Source organism: Epinephelus fuscoguttatus, linkage group LG20, assembly GCF_011397635.1.
Source record: "Epinephelus fuscoguttatus linkage group LG20, E.fuscoguttatus.final_Chr_v1".
In the NCBI taxonomy this organism is placed as follows: Eukaryota; Metazoa; Chordata; class Actinopteri; order Perciformes; family Serranidae; genus Epinephelus; species Epinephelus fuscoguttatus.
In genome coordinates, this window is record NC_064771.1 from 13,346,749 (window position 1) to 13,365,897 (window position 19,149).

General features: G+C 41.3%; 3 protein-coding genes and 1 non-coding gene across 4 annotated transcripts; 3 read left to right on the top strand and 1 right to left on the bottom strand.

The window, feature by feature from the left end:
* Nucleotides 1-258: 258 nt before the first annotated feature.
* rsl1d1 (ribosomal L1 domain containing 1) lies at nt 259-4,773 on the top strand. The gene is made up of 9 exons (XM_049563686.1): nt 259-345; nt 623-762; nt 861-999; nt 2,523-2,671; nt 2,832-2,933; nt 3,341-3,434; nt 3,545-3,670; nt 3,756-3,905; nt 4,262-4,773. The coding sequence occupies exons 1-9, from the start codon at nt 307-309 to the stop codon at nt 4,400-4,402; spliced, it is 1,080 nt and encodes a 359-aa protein (XP_049419643.1). The 5' UTR covers nt 259-306; the 3' UTR covers nt 4,403-4,773.
* Nucleotides 3,081-3,212, top strand: LOC125881380 (small nucleolar RNA SNORA55). Its single transcript, XR_007448234.1, has one exon. It is a non-coding gene; the product is annotated as a small nucleolar RNA SNORA55 (small nucleolar RNA).
* A 3,028-nt stretch (nt 4,774-7,801) lies between the features above and the next one.
* LOC125880878 (transmembrane protein 238-like) lies at nt 7,802-9,271 on the top strand. The gene has a single exon (XM_049563687.1). It carries the CDS (start codon nt 8,021-8,023, stop codon nt 8,513-8,515), a length of 495 nt encoding a protein of 164 aa, XP_049419644.1. The 5' UTR covers nt 7,802-8,020; the 3' UTR covers nt 8,516-9,271.
* A 2,455-nt stretch (nt 9,272-11,726) lies between these two features.
* Nucleotides 11,727-16,160, bottom strand: LOC125881304 (zinc finger protein 260-like). The gene is made up of 2 exons (XM_049564395.1): nt 15,857-16,160; nt 11,727-15,769 (listed from the first exon to the last, which is right to left on the bottom strand). The coding sequence occupies exons 1-2, from the start codon at nt 16,026-16,028 to the stop codon at nt 13,677-13,679; spliced, it is 2,265 nt and encodes a 754-aa protein (XP_049420352.1). The 5' UTR covers nt 16,029-16,160; the 3' UTR covers nt 11,727-13,676.
* Nucleotides 16,161-19,149: the final 2,989 nt, after the last annotated feature.

Below are 19,149 nucleotides of genomic sequence, written 5' to 3' on the forward strand. Positions count from 1 at the left end.
TTGGAAGCGGAGTATCAGATGGCACAATGAAATGTGTTTTAATTATAGAATTATATAGCTATGTATTTGTTATGTTAATTACAGACAAATTATAAGTGATTTCGGACAGCAAGTAAATTGTTTTACTTGATCTAATTCGTAGGACAGCCATAGACCTTTTCATGGGCCCACACTTGGGCTCTTGAGGCAACTTTTCTTTACTCTTGCTGTGTTCAGACTTGTCATACAAATAAAGTTCTCTTGAAGTGTGACGTAGGTACACCGACTGCGCATGCGTGTCTACGGTTCGCACGTGAAGCAGACAGCATGGCAGATACAACACCGGTTGTCTTAGACCGGGCACAGGTAAACGTTTGTTTTTGCCACTTTACGTTTAACTCTTTGTAAATATCATGCCGGTTAATAAAAGTTTACGTTACTGTGATAAAAGATATTGTCATGAATCCGCAGCAGCTGTAACGTAGCTAGCATTAGCTAGTCTGTTTGCTAGCTGACTGGATTAGCACCGAAGCTAATTCCGAGTGACACTCAACAAGTCCTTATGACGAGAACTTTGGAAGAAAACTGAAGTTTGTCGGTTTGTTTACAGAGTATTTTATAACTCTGTTTATGTGTGTGTCAGGTGAAAAAGGCCGTCCAGGCTCTGCAGGCTTTCCTGAAAACTAAGTCCACCAGTGATGCCCTGTTTCTGGAAGACGCTCAACCGATCAGCCTGCTCTTCACCCTCTGGATGGTCCCGAGGGAGGCACAGTCCATCCGCATGTGAGTCCACCACACAGAAACATAAACCTGCCTTCATGCCTGACCTGTAGCTCACCTGAACCGGCTGTATTGATATGTATGTCTCATTCCACCGTCAGTCCCTTGCCCCATGGCCAGCGGCCTGACACAGACGAGGTTTGCCTCTTCACCAGAGATGAGCCCAAAATGACCTCAGACCAGACCCAGAGGTTTTACAAGAAGCTGCTGGAGGAGAAGGGAGTGAAAAACATCACTGAGGTATCTATCAGAGTTCTTATGGACAACTGACAGCTGCTGATGTGGTCATTGTTGCATGAGTGGTTATAGACAAACACAAATGCACTCAAACCAAAAAACCACCAGTGTTTTACTAGCTGGCAATGACTACATAATGACCTCCTGTTGATGGCAGACACAATCATGATTTGTCAAGATTCAAGATTAACTTTATTGTCTCACAAAGTCAGAAATTTGTTCTGGGCCGTTCGCCCATGCTGCAGCCACAACACAGAACATACAATACAATACAACACAATACCAAACATACAATAGATATGTGCATTCCATATCATACAAGGTGCCAAAAAGTGCAAGAAACATGGTGAATTAAGAAATGAATAAATAAAAGAATGAATAAATAACACCTAATAGGGCTAATAAAATGCTAAAATTGTAATAAGTAAAAAATACTAACCTGTGCAAAACAAACAAACGCAAGTCATCTGAGCTCTGGTCTTATCTGACCTTGTTTACCAGCTTTATTCACACAGGAACAAACAAGTTTTTAAATCTGTTCAGTCTGCAGTGAGGAACTCAAAACCTTTTACCAGATGGTAGCAGCTCATACTTGCCATGCATGATGTGTGATGGATTACAGATAATTTTATTTGCTTGTTGCAGAGTGGCCTGTTCATAAATACTCTGAATGGAGAAGTGCTCTTTAACACCAATAATTCTTCCAGCAGCATGAATTAGCCGAAACAGTTTGTTCTTTAGTTGCACAGAGAGGTTACCAAACCAAGCTGTGATACTATACCTGATCAGACTTTCTAAGACTGCCTTATAAAAAATCAACATAAATCTTTGATCAACACCATGAATTCTCAGACGACATAGAAAATTCAACCGTTGCTGTAGTCTGCAACAAAGGCTGTCGACGTGTGTGCTCCAGGTGAGTGTGTTGTCAATAAAGACACCCAGATATTTGTATGACTGCACCTGGGCAATGGCTTGGTTGTGGATGACCACGGGCCTGTGGTCACCCACTCCTCGAGGGTCGAACACCATTTCTTCAGTCTTATTCACATTCAGAATAAGGTGGTTATGGTCGCACCCCTCAAGAAGCCTCTGAATTTCCAAAAAGTAATCAGATATATCATGATTCTTTTTCAACAGTGATACAATTGCAGTGTCACACATACACATACACACATCTGTGTACAGAGTGAACAGGACCGGAGAACTCACGCATCCCTGTGGTGTACCTGTGCTCAGAGTTTTAGTGTCAGATAAAGTTCCATTGACACTGACCCGCTGTCTGCGATTTGTTAAAAACGAAAAGTACCAATTAATAATTAAAGGATCAACATTAAAATCATTTAATCTACTAATTAAAAGATGTGGCTGCAACGTATTAAAAGCTGAACTAAAATCAACCAATAAAAGATGTGCAAATGAGCTAGAATCCTCCAAGTGCTTATTGATAAGATGGGTCACAGCTAAAATGGCATCTTCAGTACTTCTGTTGCACTTGTAAGCAAACATCCCTGTCTCCGGATCAGATCATCCCATACTCGGTCCTGAGGACGGAGTACAAACCGTATGAAGCCAAGCGCCGTCTGCTGGGGAACTTTGATGTGTTCCTTTCTGACGACCGCATCCGCCGCCGGCTGCCATCCCACCTCGGAAAACATTTCTACGAGAGGAAAAAGTAAGACCTTTTCTTAGTGCTGTCAGAGTTTAACCTTCAATTCCTCTGTATCTTCAAAATAATACCACAGCTAACATGTCTGTTGGGTGTTGACCAAACCAACACTGAGGTTTTCCCAGCTGCCATAGATGCATCCTCACCTCATTTCTGTCTTTCCCAGGGAGCCGCTGTCTGTGAACCTGCAGAGCAAACATCTGGCCAGAGACATCCAGAGAGTCATCCAGGGCACCTACTTGAAGGTCACCAACAAGGGCTGCTGCTGGTGAGATTTGCTCCGCTGCTCTTTGTGTTCCTAATCAAATCTTTATTCTGCTTTATGAAAACATACTGTCTGAACTGTTGCTTCAGCGAGACTGCAAACAATTTCAGTTTCACAGAAGTTTTTATGCCGTGTGAGGTCAAAAGAATAGCACCTCTTAGCAACCCTGTCGATTCTGTGAAGTGTTTGATACGGGCATGTGCTGGTGCCATAGAGATTCAATGTAAATCCAGATGGACCTCCTCTCGTTGTGGAGCCTGTCTCTACAACCTTGATACACAATGTATAATGTTCACATGAAATACTACAACGCCTGTTTTTACACCACTTGTACTGGTGCTGTTTACAATGTCACCTTAGAGTTTTATTGGGTAACCCTGCGTTATCTTTATGATTGGCCCGTATCGTAGCATGGCACGTATTGCCCACGCCGGCATGACCGCAGATGAGGTGACAGAAAACATCGAGGCTGCTGTCCAAACAGTGGTGGCCAAACTACGCACGGTGAGTCTCGCTGTCTTGTGTTTTCATTAGAGGTGGTTTAGGCAAAGATTAATTCATGGACTGGGCTGCCATTTCCTGATTATGTATGTTATTTGCATGGCTATTAACAGAAAGGACCAGTGATGAAGCTCATTCACATAAAGAGTCAGACGTCAGTGGCCCTGCCCATCTTCACCTCAGACCTGAACCAGCTGAGCGAGCTGGAGAAGATAAAGGAACTGGCTCGCAAGAAAAGGGTGAGAACAAGTTCATACGTTTAAGTTCATCTTGTGTGTAGAAATGATGTGTAAAATAACCAGCTCATGTGTTTGTGGATCGCAGGGTGGCAAAGACAAAAAGGAGGCAGAGAAGAACGAGACAGAGAACATAAAGCAAACCGATGCCACCAGTGAGGGAAAAGAGGAAGAAGAGGAGGAAGAAATCCCACAGCTGGTTCCCATGGCAACACCTATTAAAAAGCCTAAACTGGAGGTCAGTGCTACTCTCAGCTGCTAGATTTGAATACCTAAACTAATTTGAATATATCGACTGACTCTAGAGTGTAACGGTACACAAATCAAAGTTTGGTACAGTGGGAAAAACACAAATGCATTATGAACAGTTACTTTTCATTTCTTTTGAGGTAACATTTCACTCCCTGTTAACGTTTACAAACTATTTTCATTATAAAAATTAAGAACATTAAGAACGTGTGGCTGTGCGCACCAGACCATGACTCACGTTCCCTGACTTTTCCATACAGTTACAGAAACCGTCACAGCCCTGATTACGCTGTACTGTTTTAATTTAGAAGACTGTAGACCCTCACTGCCTTTCTTTCTTTGTAGAAGCCATCTAAAGAGAAGCAGCTGGAGAAGGCACCCAAACCTGCTGTAGCAAAGAAGGAAGGAAAAGCACCGAACAAAAAGACCAAGACAGCCGGCAAGACCGACTCCAAAGTAAAAAGAAAAGTGCCTAAAGTGAAATGATTCTCAGCAGAGCATCTTTGCACATTACCCTCTCAACATGGACATTTTACACAGTACACAGCACCGGATCGTTCAGAGAATGGTCAATATGTTCAGTCTGTATTTTTGCTTTTTATGAAGCAGATTATAACCTTTGTTACCCGAAATTATCTTTGGCTATGCTGTGTTCTCTAAATGCTTTGTAACAACAGGCCTTTTTCACAGGTGGAACTAATGTTGTGAACTCGGGCTCTGTTGAGTCTATCAATAAGCCATGCCAGTGAGCCATCATACACAGAGGCCCTGAAACATTCTATTCTATTCTTAGATGCATCACTGTTGATGCAGAAATGTCAATAACAAAAAATTAAAAAATTGTGTGTAAATTGTGATTGCCTGTGACAGTTTTATAAGACCTGGATGTTCCCCAAGGCTGAACCAGTTGGAAGGTGAAATTTACTGGACCTAAACATGGTTATCGTGTTTACATTCTAAGCAAGGCTACTTTAGGACTTAAGTTTTGGTGAGGATGGCTGAGTGTGAACAGCCACAAACTGATACAATCTGACCCACACCCCCTGGCTTAAAAGGGACCTACACCCACTTTCAGAGTTGATTCATGTTATTCTTGTGATCTAAGACAGTCCAAACACATTAATAACTCCCAAATCGCTCCCAAAAGTGATGTCATATGGTATAAAGTCTGGAGCTGCTCCATTGACAATGAATGGTAAGATGTTCTTGATGACACTGAGAGCACCCAGGGTAATGTTCTGAGTATATGGGTACATTTTCTATCTTACAACTGAGAACACTACGACAGAATAAAGCTCATTTGGGTGTGAAAAAATAAAACAAATGTTATGTGGGTCCACAAAATCAGTCTCCCATTCATTTTCTACGGAGCAGCTCCAGACTTGCTGGATAACATCGCAAGTTTGAGACTTATGTAGTGGAATGTTCAATTTAGGTGGCATTCCCTTTTAAAAGCCAGTAAATTGAGGCATTTAACTTGTATAAAGTCTCATCTGTATGTTACTACTACTGTATTAATTAAAGATAATGGAAGTAATTTCTTGTTTGATTATGGATCATTACAAATCCGCTGTTTGAAAAGTAGCTTGTAGTCACACTGAGGAAAACTAAATCTTGTATAGGGATCAATAATTTTGATACATAAATAATTTGTAACCACAGCATAGCCCTTTGCATCAGAATCAAATCATGAGGTGCCTAGATTTTCCCACCCATATAAAGTATTCTTGTGGTTTTCCTGCTATGTCAAAATGTCTATGAATCACACCTTGTGAATTTGGTGATTTATGAGCTACTTAGGTTAATATTTACTGAATGGGATGTTCCAAATGCTGGGAATTTAGGTGTTATTCTTGATGTGACAGAAAAATACTACTCCTTAACATTTCGGCTTTTTGACCTTTTATTTTAAAGCACTAGTTCTCAACATGGGAGTCCGGATCCCACTAGTGGTCATCATAGCTTCACAGGGTGTCGCAAGGCTTTCTTGATTTTACAGGGTGTTAGAAGACTTTTTAAAAATATAAAAATAGGCCTACATCTCAGCATTTCATTTATTTCTGTGAGGAAAACTAAATCAAGTTGTTTTTAAACTTAAGTTATTCAAGATACAAACTTATAATCTCACAGGATAGGGGCACAGGAAAGACCTGAACATCCTCATAATCAGAGAGAAAGAATTGTATAAAAAGTTCTTAAAATATCAGGAAATCTGATGTGATATTCACAGGAAGTAATCTGCTCAAATTTAATTCAAATTGCTTGTTTTACACAAACTTCCTGCAGCTACTGCGTTTACTATTTGAGTTGATGGTACAGTTAATCAGCTGTTCTGTACTGTTACTGTTATACATTGAATACAGTATAAATTTTCATAAAATATGTCACTTGTGGTTTGTAAGCTTAGTCAATGACAGAAAAGGGGTCCCTCAAGGAAAAGGTTGGCAAACACTGTTTTAGGGTATTTGTACCTATCAGATGATGCTTAGGAGAAGTCATTCTTGTCAGGATGAAAGAGATAATACAGATATATTTAATCATCCCTGATTCATGCAAAGTTCGAGTAACACCCAGTATGTTATGGATCCTCCTAGTATGAATCATGAACATCATGATTTTGCAGAATGACTCACTGATCATAAATAGAATAATGACATTTTCAGCGTTGGCGACTAAATGATTTTCAATCTACTTTAGGTTTTTAAAAAACAGTACAGTAAACTTTACATCTTCAACACTTGGTTTCAACTCAGCAGTGCTTCATTTTAAGATCTTATCCAAGAGCATCACCATCAGGCAGCACAGAAAATTATATTGTTTCACACACTTAATAAATATGGACTGTTTAAACACCTTCTGTGTACCTAAAGTGCACCAGCCTCAAGGCCTGTTTGCTCTTGGTGTATTTAGCCATCAGAGCTGTGCATGTATAGCTGCCAGCTGTATCAGATGACATGCCTATTGTTAATGAGAGTATACTCCGGCTTGTTCAGCTGCTGCCTGCTACTCACATGGCACATCCCCTACAGTATGAGGCTCTGCATCTTCACGACTCCTTCGTGTCCTCGAGACGCCAAACATACATCCTACACACAAGCTGATCTGAAAAATTAAGATAGGAATTTATCTGTAGACAGTATATTTGTTTTGGAGGTATAATGCAACAAGATGGTCACTGAGTGGCCAGCCAATCGGTGATGATGATTTGGTTGTCAACAGGTGGGCTGAGTCTGTCTTTTGCATCCAAGCCCTCCCTCTGCTGTGTGGGTGTGGTGGGCCATCTGGAATTACAGTGTTCACGGGTTACTGGGCAGGAGAATGAGAGATGCATCATGCGGACACTCTCGTTGATCATACAGAGGATATAGCTCCTGCATATGAGTGTTGGGAGGCGGCTGCATTGATTTTGACGGGGACTGGCTGAGCAGACGGGACGAGCTGAGGGAGAGCTATGGATGTTCAGCGTCTGGTATTTGCATTATTCATGTGTTAAAGGTTCTCAGAGGGGAGAGACAGAGCGGGAACAGACATTGTTCTGTGAAGCATCCATGGAAGCAATTGGAGAAACTTCATTTCCAGATGACTCTGGGAGCCAAAGCCTGTGTCCAGACCCTCACGCAGGCGCTGCTGTGGCCCCGGGCTGGGCCCACCTCCACAAACCCATCATTGTGATGGTGATGGGATCTCTGATGTGCGCTGCAGGCGGACTCCTCTTCCTCCTCCAGTCATTAGGGGTGATTGAGTCATCCAGCTCCGTGGCCTCGGCCTGCCTGTCCATAGGTCTGATGTTCGTCGTGATGGGACTTGTTTGGATCCCCATACTGAAGGAGAAGCAGAGGCGGAAGTGGTACAGCCAGGGGGCTCGAATAGAAGTGACTCTATAATGTGGAAGTGGTTGTTTTTGTCATTGATGATGCAACTTCTTTTGAAACATCCAATGCAGTCACAGAGCTGGTGTGGTTCTTGCTGATAACCGCTTGCGTACATTGCACTTTGACCACTGCAGGTTATTTCATGTTGAGTCAATGAGGATTGCACTTCACTGTCCTGCTGATACACATCTGGACTAACTTTTGTCTTGTTTGGAGGATCTTCACTTGCACCATGTCCACATCTGTACAGGTAGAGCCAGTCATGGAGAGAAGGTATGAAGGAGTCGGCCGCTGCAAGTGCTCGTTCTGGTTCGCAGTGGCCCACGACATACTCGGTGTCTTCATCATGATGGTGGGAGTGTTCGGAGGGCTGGTTATCCACGATCTGTTCATCTACGCGGGGGCTATCATCATCTTCCTCAGCCTGATCTGGTGGGTGTTCTGGTACTCCGGGAACATCGACGTGCCGCCTGAAGAGCTGGAGGATGATGTGGGCCTGATCAAGCTGAAGAACCGCGGACTCAGCCGGGTGGTGAGGCGCGTGTCCGACCGCCTCTCCAGCAGGATCAGGAACTCTTTCAGAAGGAGCGGCCCATCCATCAAAGCAGACCCCGCAGTCAACAACAGACCTTCAAACGCTGGTTCAGAGGTGCCACTCTCCACTATCTATGACGCCACCATGGCCTCCTCATCTAAAGAACTTGTCAGAGAGACATTGTCAATATGAACTACCCCATTACAGACTGTAAATGACACACAGAGACACTGAACCTGAACTTATTTGTTTCCTTTGCTTGTCAGTTTGAAAGGGATTGTGTGTTTGTTCTGCTAACACACACGAGTAATCATTAGACAGCATTTAAGTCTTGCCTAGATAGCATCCACATGTTCTTATCTCGCTGATAAGATGTAAACTTTGCACACCATAACAGTGTTGCAGATGGCTCTGATTTACAGCATGCTCATCAGTCACTAGTCTGTCATCGTAAAGTCATGTGTGGTTGATTCAGAGACCTTACAGAGAAGGGATGTAGTAACTGTAAATAGAAAAAAAGGCTGTAACAAGAGATTTGCTACAATGAGACTGACTCTTATTTGGATAATGTGTGACCTGAATACTTTTTTTGTACTAGGACAGCAGTGGAAATTAACCAAAAGCAGCAAGTTTACTTATTTATTTCATATATAACATTAAACTGAAACCTTATCATTTTTGTTGTATCACATGTCAAATAGATAAAGTACAGCTCAGTTTCAAAATTCAACCACTAGATGTCGTCTGTCTCTAGCTTCACTCCCTTAGGTTTCCATTCTCTCCCAAACAATTTTGTGTTATGAATGAATATGTGAATATATTTGAGTACTGTGCAGGTACATTTCCTGCTTTTGCAAGGCAAAGTGAAAACAGCTCCTCAGTTATAACCTGTGTACACACATCAATTTGTGTCCAGAAGAAGTCCAAAATAAACATGTTTTTCCTCTTCCCTGTAGTGCTATTTATCAGTCTAGATTGTTTTGGTGTGAGTTGCTGAATGTTGGAGATATCGGCCATAGAGATGTCTGCCTTTTCTTAAATATAATGGAACTAGATGGCACTCAGCTTGTGGTGCTCAAAGCTCCAAGCAGTTTTATGTGGGAACTATTTTCTTTCTACCTAACTACACCTGCTAACTGTATCACTGTGCAGAAGGAAGCATGCATCTACTCATGGATGAGAGGCTCATGCGTGTTAAAGCGTGAGATGTAAACATTAATAGCATCCTCCTCAACTGAGGTGTAATGTTAGCTAGCTCAGTGGTGCTAGGTGAGCTAGCAGTACATGCACGCTTCCTTCTGTGCAGTGACATGGTTGGTGGATGAAGTTCAATAGGAGGAAAATAGTTCCTACTTGAAACTGCTCACAACAAGGTCTGTGGATTATCTTGAGTAATTGGGTCATAATTTATGGGAAGAGACATTGCTGTTGAGTTTTACAAATGTATTTTTTGTGCTTCAAGAGAAGGCAGACATCTCTATGGCTGATATCTCCAACATTCGGCAAGTCACAGCAAAACAATCAAGACTGATAAATAGCACTACAGGTAAGAGTAAAAAGGTGTATTTTTGATTTGGGGGTGAACTGTCCCTTTAAATAATGTTGCTATGCTTTTGTATAGTAAAAAAAAAAAAAAATACACGTTTGGGGCTGTGGCAACACTACCTACCTATGAAATGTTTGACTAGCCATCAAAAAACTGTAAAATGTTTTGATTATGTAGGTCTTCCCAGATTTTATTTAGTCATTAAACTGTCTCATAGCCAACTCTGCTGCCAGGAGTATAATTCTGTCGGAGGAACACTACATCCCTTTATGTACTAAATATAATGAATTCTCTAAAACATTTCTTGCTTGCTACCCATGCTTGGTTGCTAACATTTTTTTATAGGATACACTGGAAGAAGTGATGTAAACAATTGTTCTTTATCAAGCAGTGTGAAATAAAGCGAGAAGTGATTCTTTCTTCATCTTCTGGTTCAGCCAGTGCTTTAACATGTGTATTTGTACAGCTGAAATCACATACACTGGTTCAATTTGCTTCAAAAGCCCAAAACAGCCTCGTATGTGCGTTCAATGTGTAAATCCCTTGCCATGAACATGACAGAGGTGACCATGTAAAAGCAAAGCACAGCTTGCATGAAGATATTCAATCACAGACTAAACGTGCCCAATCGCTTCAAAATACACAATTCAGGCGTCCAAACTGTAGCATTTAAGTAAAACACAGACAATCTCATAAACCAGCTCTGGTCTGAGAGTATCATTTGATTGTCATCCTCCAATAAAACTGCAACACACATACATAGGCGATACACAGACACTAAAACCTTAGATAAGATATGACCAAAGTGATCAGATTACAGATTAAAAGAGTACTGTGTAAGATTTAGTAGCATCTAGTGGTAAGGACTGCAAATTGCAACCAGCTGAAACTTCTCGCAAGTGCCATTTCTTGTGACTTCACGGTTATAATTCCTTCAGTGTTAATTGTTCATTATGTTTTTACTGGGAGCCCAATCAGCAGAGGTGTCTACCTCTCCTAAACAATGGACCAGGTGATTTAAACCGGTAGAAATGCTAAATAAAGCAGTTTCATGAAAAAAAATCAGTGTTTTTCCGATGCTGTTTGGCTTGTTGCGGAGGGGCTGCTAGCTACAGTGGCTGATGCAAGAACCCATCTAGAGCCATTGTTTGGTTTGTCTGTTCTGGGCTACTGTAGAAGCATTGCAGTGCAACACGGGGGACTCTGTGGACAAAGACCATAGAGTGCTCCAGGGATGACGTTTTTCTGTAGGCCAACGAGGAAGTTACATCGCCCTGGTTCCTTTGTCAAAAACCCTCTGGAATTTTTCCATTGGATTTTGAACTATTGCAGCAAATAGGCTCTGTGGCAGACAAACATTTATGATACTTACATGTTTTGTTTCAGAATGATAATCTGTAGAAATGTTTCTCCTGCTGGCCCAAGAGTTACTGCTTATGTCACAGACTTTACATTGTGATGATGTCACAAATTTTAAGTTGCTTTTTCTGTGCTTGAGGAAAGTTATACAAATATAAAACCTCCAAAGATCAAAATGGAATAATACAAAGAGTCATACTTGACCTTGTTTACAGCTTGAGGAGTGCCGTCAACAGTTTTACAGTGGAGATCTATGGGTAAAGTGCCTTTTTTGCCGCAGGTGAATTCTTTCACTGCAGTTTTGCTAGTTGCCACTGACGAAAAATTCAAAGCAAAGCTAAGCTGCATTCCTGGGGCCTGACGAAGACCCATTCCCTTTGTAGATAAAAGCGGCTCATTGTAAGGTAACAAAAACACAACGATCCTTAATTCCAGGTGATAATACACAAAAGAAAACATCCTTATTACATTTCATTTCTGCCAGTATATCCCCCTAAATCCTACACACTGGACCTTTAAGCAGACTGCAATGAACTTCTCAGGTCATTGACCACTGATCAGGTTACATGATACCCATAACTGAGTGGTCTTGTCTGAATGAGTTCTGGGAAAAGGAAATGAAATGCCGCACATAGTGTAGCTTAATGGCTGTTTACTAACCACAGTGGTTTGGTCTGCATTTGCAGGAACAAAGGCTCTCTGAGCTCACAGAATAATGTGTTAACACAGGAGCCAAAGTCACAGACATACAGCTGAGGATGATGGAAATGCCATTGGTTTTGAATGTATTTGCTACAAAGCAATGTATCGGACAAATTGAAATTCAACCTAATGATGCTGCTGGATTTATTGGCCTGATCCTGATCCCACCCCCAGAGGTTGATTGACAGGCAAGCATCAGCCTCAAAGAGATACACCATGACATAAACAAAAGAAAAAGAAAACCTGCAGTAAAATGAATAAAAAAGCCAGCCATCAAAAATAAAAAGGTCTACTCAGAATATAACAAAGCATCTGAACTCCATCCTCCACTCCTTTGCCATCCACATTGACAACACTGACCTTAACAGCCAGGGCTCCAACACCCGCAACATGGGCTGGACGAAGAACAATCACAGACTACAAAGATGAAAATCAGCAGTGCTGAGGCAATGTCTGCATCTTTCCCAGAGTAACTGAACTTATTCAAACCGTTTCATTATATTTCTAAAATCCACAGGATGCTGTAGTGCTAAGTCCTGAAAGCATATGAGGTAGGGTTTGCCCCACTTACAACTTTTGACAATTTATTCTCTAAAAAGTTCTCCAAATCTAAAATTATTGGCATTAACCAGAAACTAATTTGATAATCAATTCATGACTCATTATTTACTAGAAAATGTATAATTTACTAGAAAAATGCCAAACATTTAAGACATATAAGTGACATAGTGTATGAAAACAGCAAAAAGGCGGCACATTAACATTTAATAGAGCTTAACAGTGATGTCACTCACTCTCAAATGTTACATTTACTTCTCACAAAGATGTGCAGGAGGCTTCATATAGAACAGTGGTTCCCAACTGGTCCAGCCACAGGGTCCAGATTTCTCCTTAGTCACTAGTTCAAGGTCCACACAGTTAAATATATTGAGCATCATGCGTGTGTTTGCCCATGTCATGCAGCTAGTTTGCTGTCTCTGTTAAGTAGCTGTCCATTAGTCACTAACACTCAAGATCCCACATGAGGTAGGGTTTGTTCCATTTACACTTGCTGGCATTTTATTCTCTACAATTAATTGGCATTAACCATGAACTAATTCAACAATCAATTAACCATTCGTAATCTATGGAGGAAAAATGCCAACAATTTGGCTAGCATATAAATGACGTAGTGTATGAAAACAGCAAAAAGGAGGCACATTAACATTTAATAGAACTTAATATATGGTAATAAATAAACGGTGATGTCAGTCACTCTCAAACGGAAAATTCCCTTCTTGCAAACATGCGGAGGGCTTCATATAGGACGATCAAAACAACTCGAGGTACGTGGATTTAAGTCCTTGTTATAGTTTAAACTAAAAGTGAGTCTGACATACTTCATTAACGGCTATTTGACAAAACTGAACACAATCATGAGTCATGACCCCACCATCACTTTAAAAGCAACTACTGTGCACTCATTAATTTCGAAGATAACAACTGTTTGCTAGGTAATACAGTCACATGAAGGGAACCTTTCACCTTTTCAAGAATGTGATTTAAGAAAAACTTTTGCCACAAGTGCTGCGATTATGTGGCTCCTCACATCTGTCAGTTCTTGTAGGTTTTGACCATGAAGTGACACAACTGACCTGTCTCACACATATGTTGCCAACACAGGGCTACTGGTTTGTATGTCATCTTATATGCTTTGCCGTACGAGACAAAACAAGAATGTTTTTCTGCAGATCTTGACGGGTACGTCTACTCACCAGCGTGGCTTTTCATGTGTTTTTTCAGGGAATTAAGATGTCTGAAATCTTTGACACACATTTTGCACTTATATGGTCTCTCACCACTGTGGATTCTCATGTGGCTTTTCAATCTTGCATTGTCCAAGAATCCTTTCCCGCAGGTCTTGCAAACGCACGACTTCACGCCTGTGTGGATTCTCACGTGGACTCTAAGGTCATGATAACATTTGAAAGCGCTGCCACATGTCGTGCAAGCGTACGGCCTCCTGTCAGTGTGGGCTCGTATCATATGGATTCTCATGTCACCACTAGTTATGAAACCTTTTCCACAGTTTTTGCAAGTATGCGGTCTCTCACCAGTGTGGGTTTTCATATGCATGTTAAAGTTTGTATGGTGGGTGAATGTTTTCCCGCAGGTCTTGCAAACGTATGGCTTCTCACCTGTGTGGGTCCTCATGTGGATCAACAAGGTTTCCAAACGCGCAAAATCTTGTCCACATGTTTTGCAAGAATATGGCTTCTCACCTGTGTGGATTCTCATGTGGGCTGTCAAGTGAGTGCTACGTCTGAAACATTTCCCACAATCTTTGCAAGTAAACGGCTTCTCACCAGTGTGGATCCTTTCGTGGTTTTTCAACGCTGAAATGCGTGAGAATGAGGTCCCGCAGGTCTTGCAAGGGTACGGCTTCACACCTGTGTGGGTATTTGCGTGGATTTTCAGGTCCCCACTAAGTCTGAAACTTTTCCCACATGTTTTGCACGTATACGGCTTCTCACCAGTGTGGATCATCATGTGCTTTTTCAAGCCTGTAAGGGCAAAGAAGCTTTTCTCGCAGGTCTTGCAAACGTGCGGCTTCTCACCTGCGTGGATTCTTTTCATGTGGGATGACAAAGCAGAACGTACTGTGAAATCTTTCCCACATATTTTGCAAGAGAACGGCTTCTCACCGGTGTGGCTTCTCATGTGGACTGTCAATGTTGAAACATCCCAGAATTTTTTCCCACAGGTCTTGCAAAGGCACTGCCTCTCACCTGTGTGGATTCTTTTAATGTGGACCGACAAGGCACCGTTTGTTGTGAAATCTTTTCCACACGTTTTGCAAACATACGGCTTCTCACCTGAGTGGACCCTTTGAGTGTGGACCTTCAGGGCTCTATTTGTTATGAAATCTTTTCCACAGGTCTTGCAAGCATGCTGCTTCTCACCCGTGTGGGTTTTGAGGTGTTTCTGCAGTCGTGAATTGAGCTTAAAATCTTTCCTGCACGTGTCACATTTGAAGGGTTTTTCATTACTGTCACTTTTGCTTTTGTGGCGTCTCTTCTTTAGTATTGTCTCCGCACTCCTGATTGATCCTGCGTCTCCATGCTCTCCTCCTTCCTGAGTTTGGCTCTCAGCTTCATCAGAGTTGTAAGAGAGGAGCTGGTGGTCGCTGTCTGCTTCTGATACCACAGATGTTGTATCCGGCATGTTGACGACAGGCTCTTCCTCTGTTCTGCAAGTGTACTTCTTCTTGCCTGTGTGGGTTTTGAGGTGCCTCTGCAATATTGAATTGTACTTAAAATCTTTTCCACATGTGTCACATTTTAAAGGCTTTTTAGCTGTGGGAGTATTACGGTGGATCTCTGACGAGTTACGGCTGTCTACGTTGTTACTGTGACTTTTGGTTTTGTGTGAGTGTCTCTTCTTCGGTTTTGGCTTCGCACTCCTAACTAATCCTGCATCTTTATCCTTGTATCCTTTCTGAGTGTGGCCCTCAGCTTCATGAGCGTTGTGAGAGAGGAGCTGGTGCTCACTGTTTGCTTCTGATACCACAGAGATTATAACTGGCATGTTGAAGACAGAATCTGTCTCTTCTGAACTTGTGTCATCAGTACTGAAGTTCAGATTCTCATCCTCACTGTGGTCCCTTTCCTCATTTGTATGAGCCAACTTTAGGTCATCAGTCTCGTGCTTCAGCACAAGCTGCCCTCTCTCCTGTTCCTCTTTAACCTGTGGAGGCTCTGGGTCCTCCTGGTCCAGACTGGAGCTCCTCTCCTGAACACAGAGCTGCTGGTCAGTGAGACCCTCCTCCTCCTCCTTAAAGGCATGTTGCTGAGGGAGCTCTGGAGGGACAGAGAACAACGGGACTGTTAATGTATTTATACATAATACTGTGAGAGTAAAGAAGAAATAATTAAGTGTAGCCTCACCTATCCTGTGTAGCTTTATTTCAGGTTTCCAAACGACGTCCAACAGTATGCGCTGACGCTTGATTTCTTGCTCGTACTCGACGACAGTTTTGTTAACAGCTCTGAATATTTCTTCAGCAGCAGCGGTTAGTCGCTCGTTGACCAACTCTCTCAGACTCTCAGCTGAAGACATGCTTGTTAAATGACAGCTGAAACTATTATCTGCTACAATATCGTCCTCTCGCTCATTCAAAGTATGTGTGCATGTAACCAAACACTATTATATATACACTATCTTTAATGTAACCCGCTGCGGCGCTGGGTGTCACACTGTTAGTGTTCCGAAGGTGGAAGTGAGGGAGCCTTTTGTTCCGCTTTCAACTGATGGCAGTCAGCTATTTTATTTCAACTTTTTCCCGCTAAAAGCACCTAGCAACAAATTTACCTGCTTATAGACCATTTCAAACTGGACAACATAAACATTCTAAATGGGTCCCTTTGTATTTCCTGTTTGAATATATGTTAAGATGTTAATATGCAGAAGCTGACAGGAAGTAAACAGGGACCAAAGTTGTTGCCCTAGCAACAGAATAGCAATGAAACGGTCCATAAAATACATCTGGGAACTTTTAGCAACTTTTAAAAACAGACTCAAACCCTAAAATGTATTTATTTCAATACACTGTTTAAAACTGATTGGTCAGAATGTGTAGTTTGACTGAGAAATAACAAAATAAACATAAATTTATGATACTAAGTTTGAGCCTGATAGCTGACATTCAACAAAAATCAAAAATCGTCTAGATTTTGACAGTAAAAAGAGGGTGCATGTTTTTTAAGTTAAAAAAACAAACAAAAAACCCTGTAAAGTAACTTTTGTAACTATAGCTGTCAAATATTTGGGGTAAAAGGTGATAAAGAATTACCACACTACAAATAATTATTCAGTCACAATAGTGATGTATTGTTGTTGTTGTTTTTCTCCATTTTTCTATCTTGTTCATCAAACTGTTTCTAAATCAGTGTGTCAGTGTTTGAACTGATTGCTCACAAGGACTACTAACAAAAACAACAGGATGCTGGTCTTTAAGAGAATGCTACTTATCCACACAGCAATCAGTCGTACACATCACCCCACTAGCTTAACAGCCATTACTGCACACTCACTGAGACAAAAGTTATGTCCCATATCGCTGGATCGCAGCCAGAGTGATTCTATCTGTAAATTTACAATGTGGGAATTTTGCAAGTGGACATCCAAGACTTTTATTGAACTGCGACTGCTATATGGCTAATTATTAGCAGTACTCAAATACAAATATGCAGTACACACACACACACACACACACACACACACACACACACACACACACACATTCATTTCACAGTATACATATCAAGCAGCTCTTCCAACAACTGTCACAAATGTCGTTTTATTACATTTCTTAAATCCGCTGGATGTTACAGTGCTCAAGTCTGTTTATGAGGTAGAGTTTGTTCCATTTAGACTTGCTGGCATTTTATTTTCTACAATTCACTGGCATTAATCATTTGTAATTTACAAAGGAAAAATGCAAAAAAAAAATTGGTCAGACATAAAAGTGACATAGTGTATGAAAATAGCAAAAAGAAGGCACTTTAACCTTTCATATATGGTAATAAATAAAAGGTGATGTTGGTCACTCTCAAACGGAAAATTCACTTCTTGCAAACGTGACAACGATCAAAGCAACTTGAGGCACATGGATTTTAAGTCCTTGTTATCCTTGAAACCAAAAGTGATTCTGACATACTTCATTAATAGATAGACAAAACTGTACACAAACAAGATCCACTAATGTGCACTCACTGTGAAACTTAAATTTGTTCATTATTTAGGAAGATAACAACTGTTTCAAAGAAATACAGTTGCTAACAGAAATATACAGTGAACCTTTACACTATGATATGAACATCTCCTCTTTGTGGAAAACATTTTACATTCAGTTACAGAAACAAAGCTACTGCAAAAGTGTATTACATTCAGGTGGTGAAGACGTCTCCACGGCAGTCTCAGCTTGATAGTCTCTCCTGTGTTTGTTGATCCTCAGGTGTTTTTCAAGGCCCAGTGACGATGAATGGTGAACGCACTGCCTCTCACCTGTGTGGATTCTTTTGATGTGGACTGACAAGACACCTCTTGTTGTGAAATCTTTTCCACACGTTTTACAAGAATATGGCTTTTCACCTGAGTGGATTCCTTTGATATGGACCAACAAGGAGCTATTTGTTGTGAAATTTTTTCCACACATTGTGCAAGAGAATGGCCTCTCACCAGTGTGGGTTCTCATATGGTTTGTCAACAATGAAATGTGACAGAATGTTTTCCAGTAGGTCTTGCAAACAAACGGCTTCACACCTGCGTGGGTCCTCATGTGGACTTTCAGGTCAAAACTAAATCTGAAATCTTTCCCACATGTTTTGCAGGTATACGGCTCCTCACCAGTGTGGATCATCATGTGCTTTTTCAAACCTGAAAAATATAGAATCTCTTCCCGCAGGTCTTGCAAATGTACAGCTTCTCACCTGTGTGGATTCTTTTGATGTGGGTCGACAAGGCAGTACTTGTGAAATCTTTTCCACATGTTTTGCAGGAATATGGCCTCTCACCAGTGTGGACTCTCATATGGACTGTCAGTGCTGACGCACCCCAGAGTCTTTTCCCTCAGTCTTGCAAACATGCAGCTTCTCACCTGTGTGGATTCTCATGTGGACCATCAAGGTTCTACTACGTTTGAAACCTCTTACAAGTCTTACAAGTATCCTTCTCACCTGTGTGGGTTTTGAGGTGTTTCTGCAATTGTGAATTGTGCTTAAAATCTTTTCCACATGTCACATTTTAAAGGCTTTTAGCTGTGGGAGTATGATGGTCAATCTCTGATGAGTTACGGCTGTCTACGTTGTTACTGTGACTTTTGGTTTTGTGATGTCTCTTCTTTGGTTTTGGCCCTGCATTCCTAACCTAGCCTGTGTAGCTTTATTTCAGGTTTCCAAATGATGTCCAACAGTCTGCGCTGACGCTTGATCTCTTCCTCATACTCGACGACAGTTTTTGTTAACAGCTCTGAATATTTCTTCAGCAGCGGTTAGTCGCTCTGTGACCCACTTCCCTGGGGCATGGAAATAACACATTGGAATTCTTACTTTAGGTGGTGTTTCCATTTAAGTTCAAATATCTCCAGCGAGGAAGCTGTGAACAAGAAAAGAATGACCATGAACACTTACATAAAAATATGTATATTTTCCATTTTAAATGTAAAGGAGGGTAAGATGTG

Excerpts from the sequence above, each read along its gene's own strand:
- rsl1d1 (XM_049563686.1), top strand. The coding sequence starts at position 307 with ATGGCAGATACAACACCGGTTGTCTTAGACCGGGCACAG. Across the intron at positions 2,672-2,831 it reads CATTTCTACGAGAGGAAAAA|GGAGCCGCTGTCTGTGAACC; the intron begins GTAAGACCTTTT and ends TGTCTTTCCCAG. Across the intron at positions 2,934-3,340 it reads ACCAACAAGGGCTGCTGCTG|CATGGCACGTATTGCCCACG; the intron begins GTGAGATTTGCT and ends CCCGTATCGTAG.
- LOC125880878 (XM_049563687.1), top strand. The coding sequence starts at position 8,021 with ATGTCCACATCTGTACAGGTAGAGCCAGTCATGGAGAGAAGGTATGAA.
- LOC125881304 (XM_049564395.1), bottom strand. The coding sequence starts at position 16,028 with ATGTCTTCAGCTGAGAGTCTGAGAGAGTTGGTCAACGAGCGACTAACC. Across the intron at positions 15,770-15,856 it reads AATAAAGCTACACAGGATAG|AGCTCCCTCAGCAACATGCC; the intron begins GTGAGGCTACAC and ends CTGTCCCTCCAG.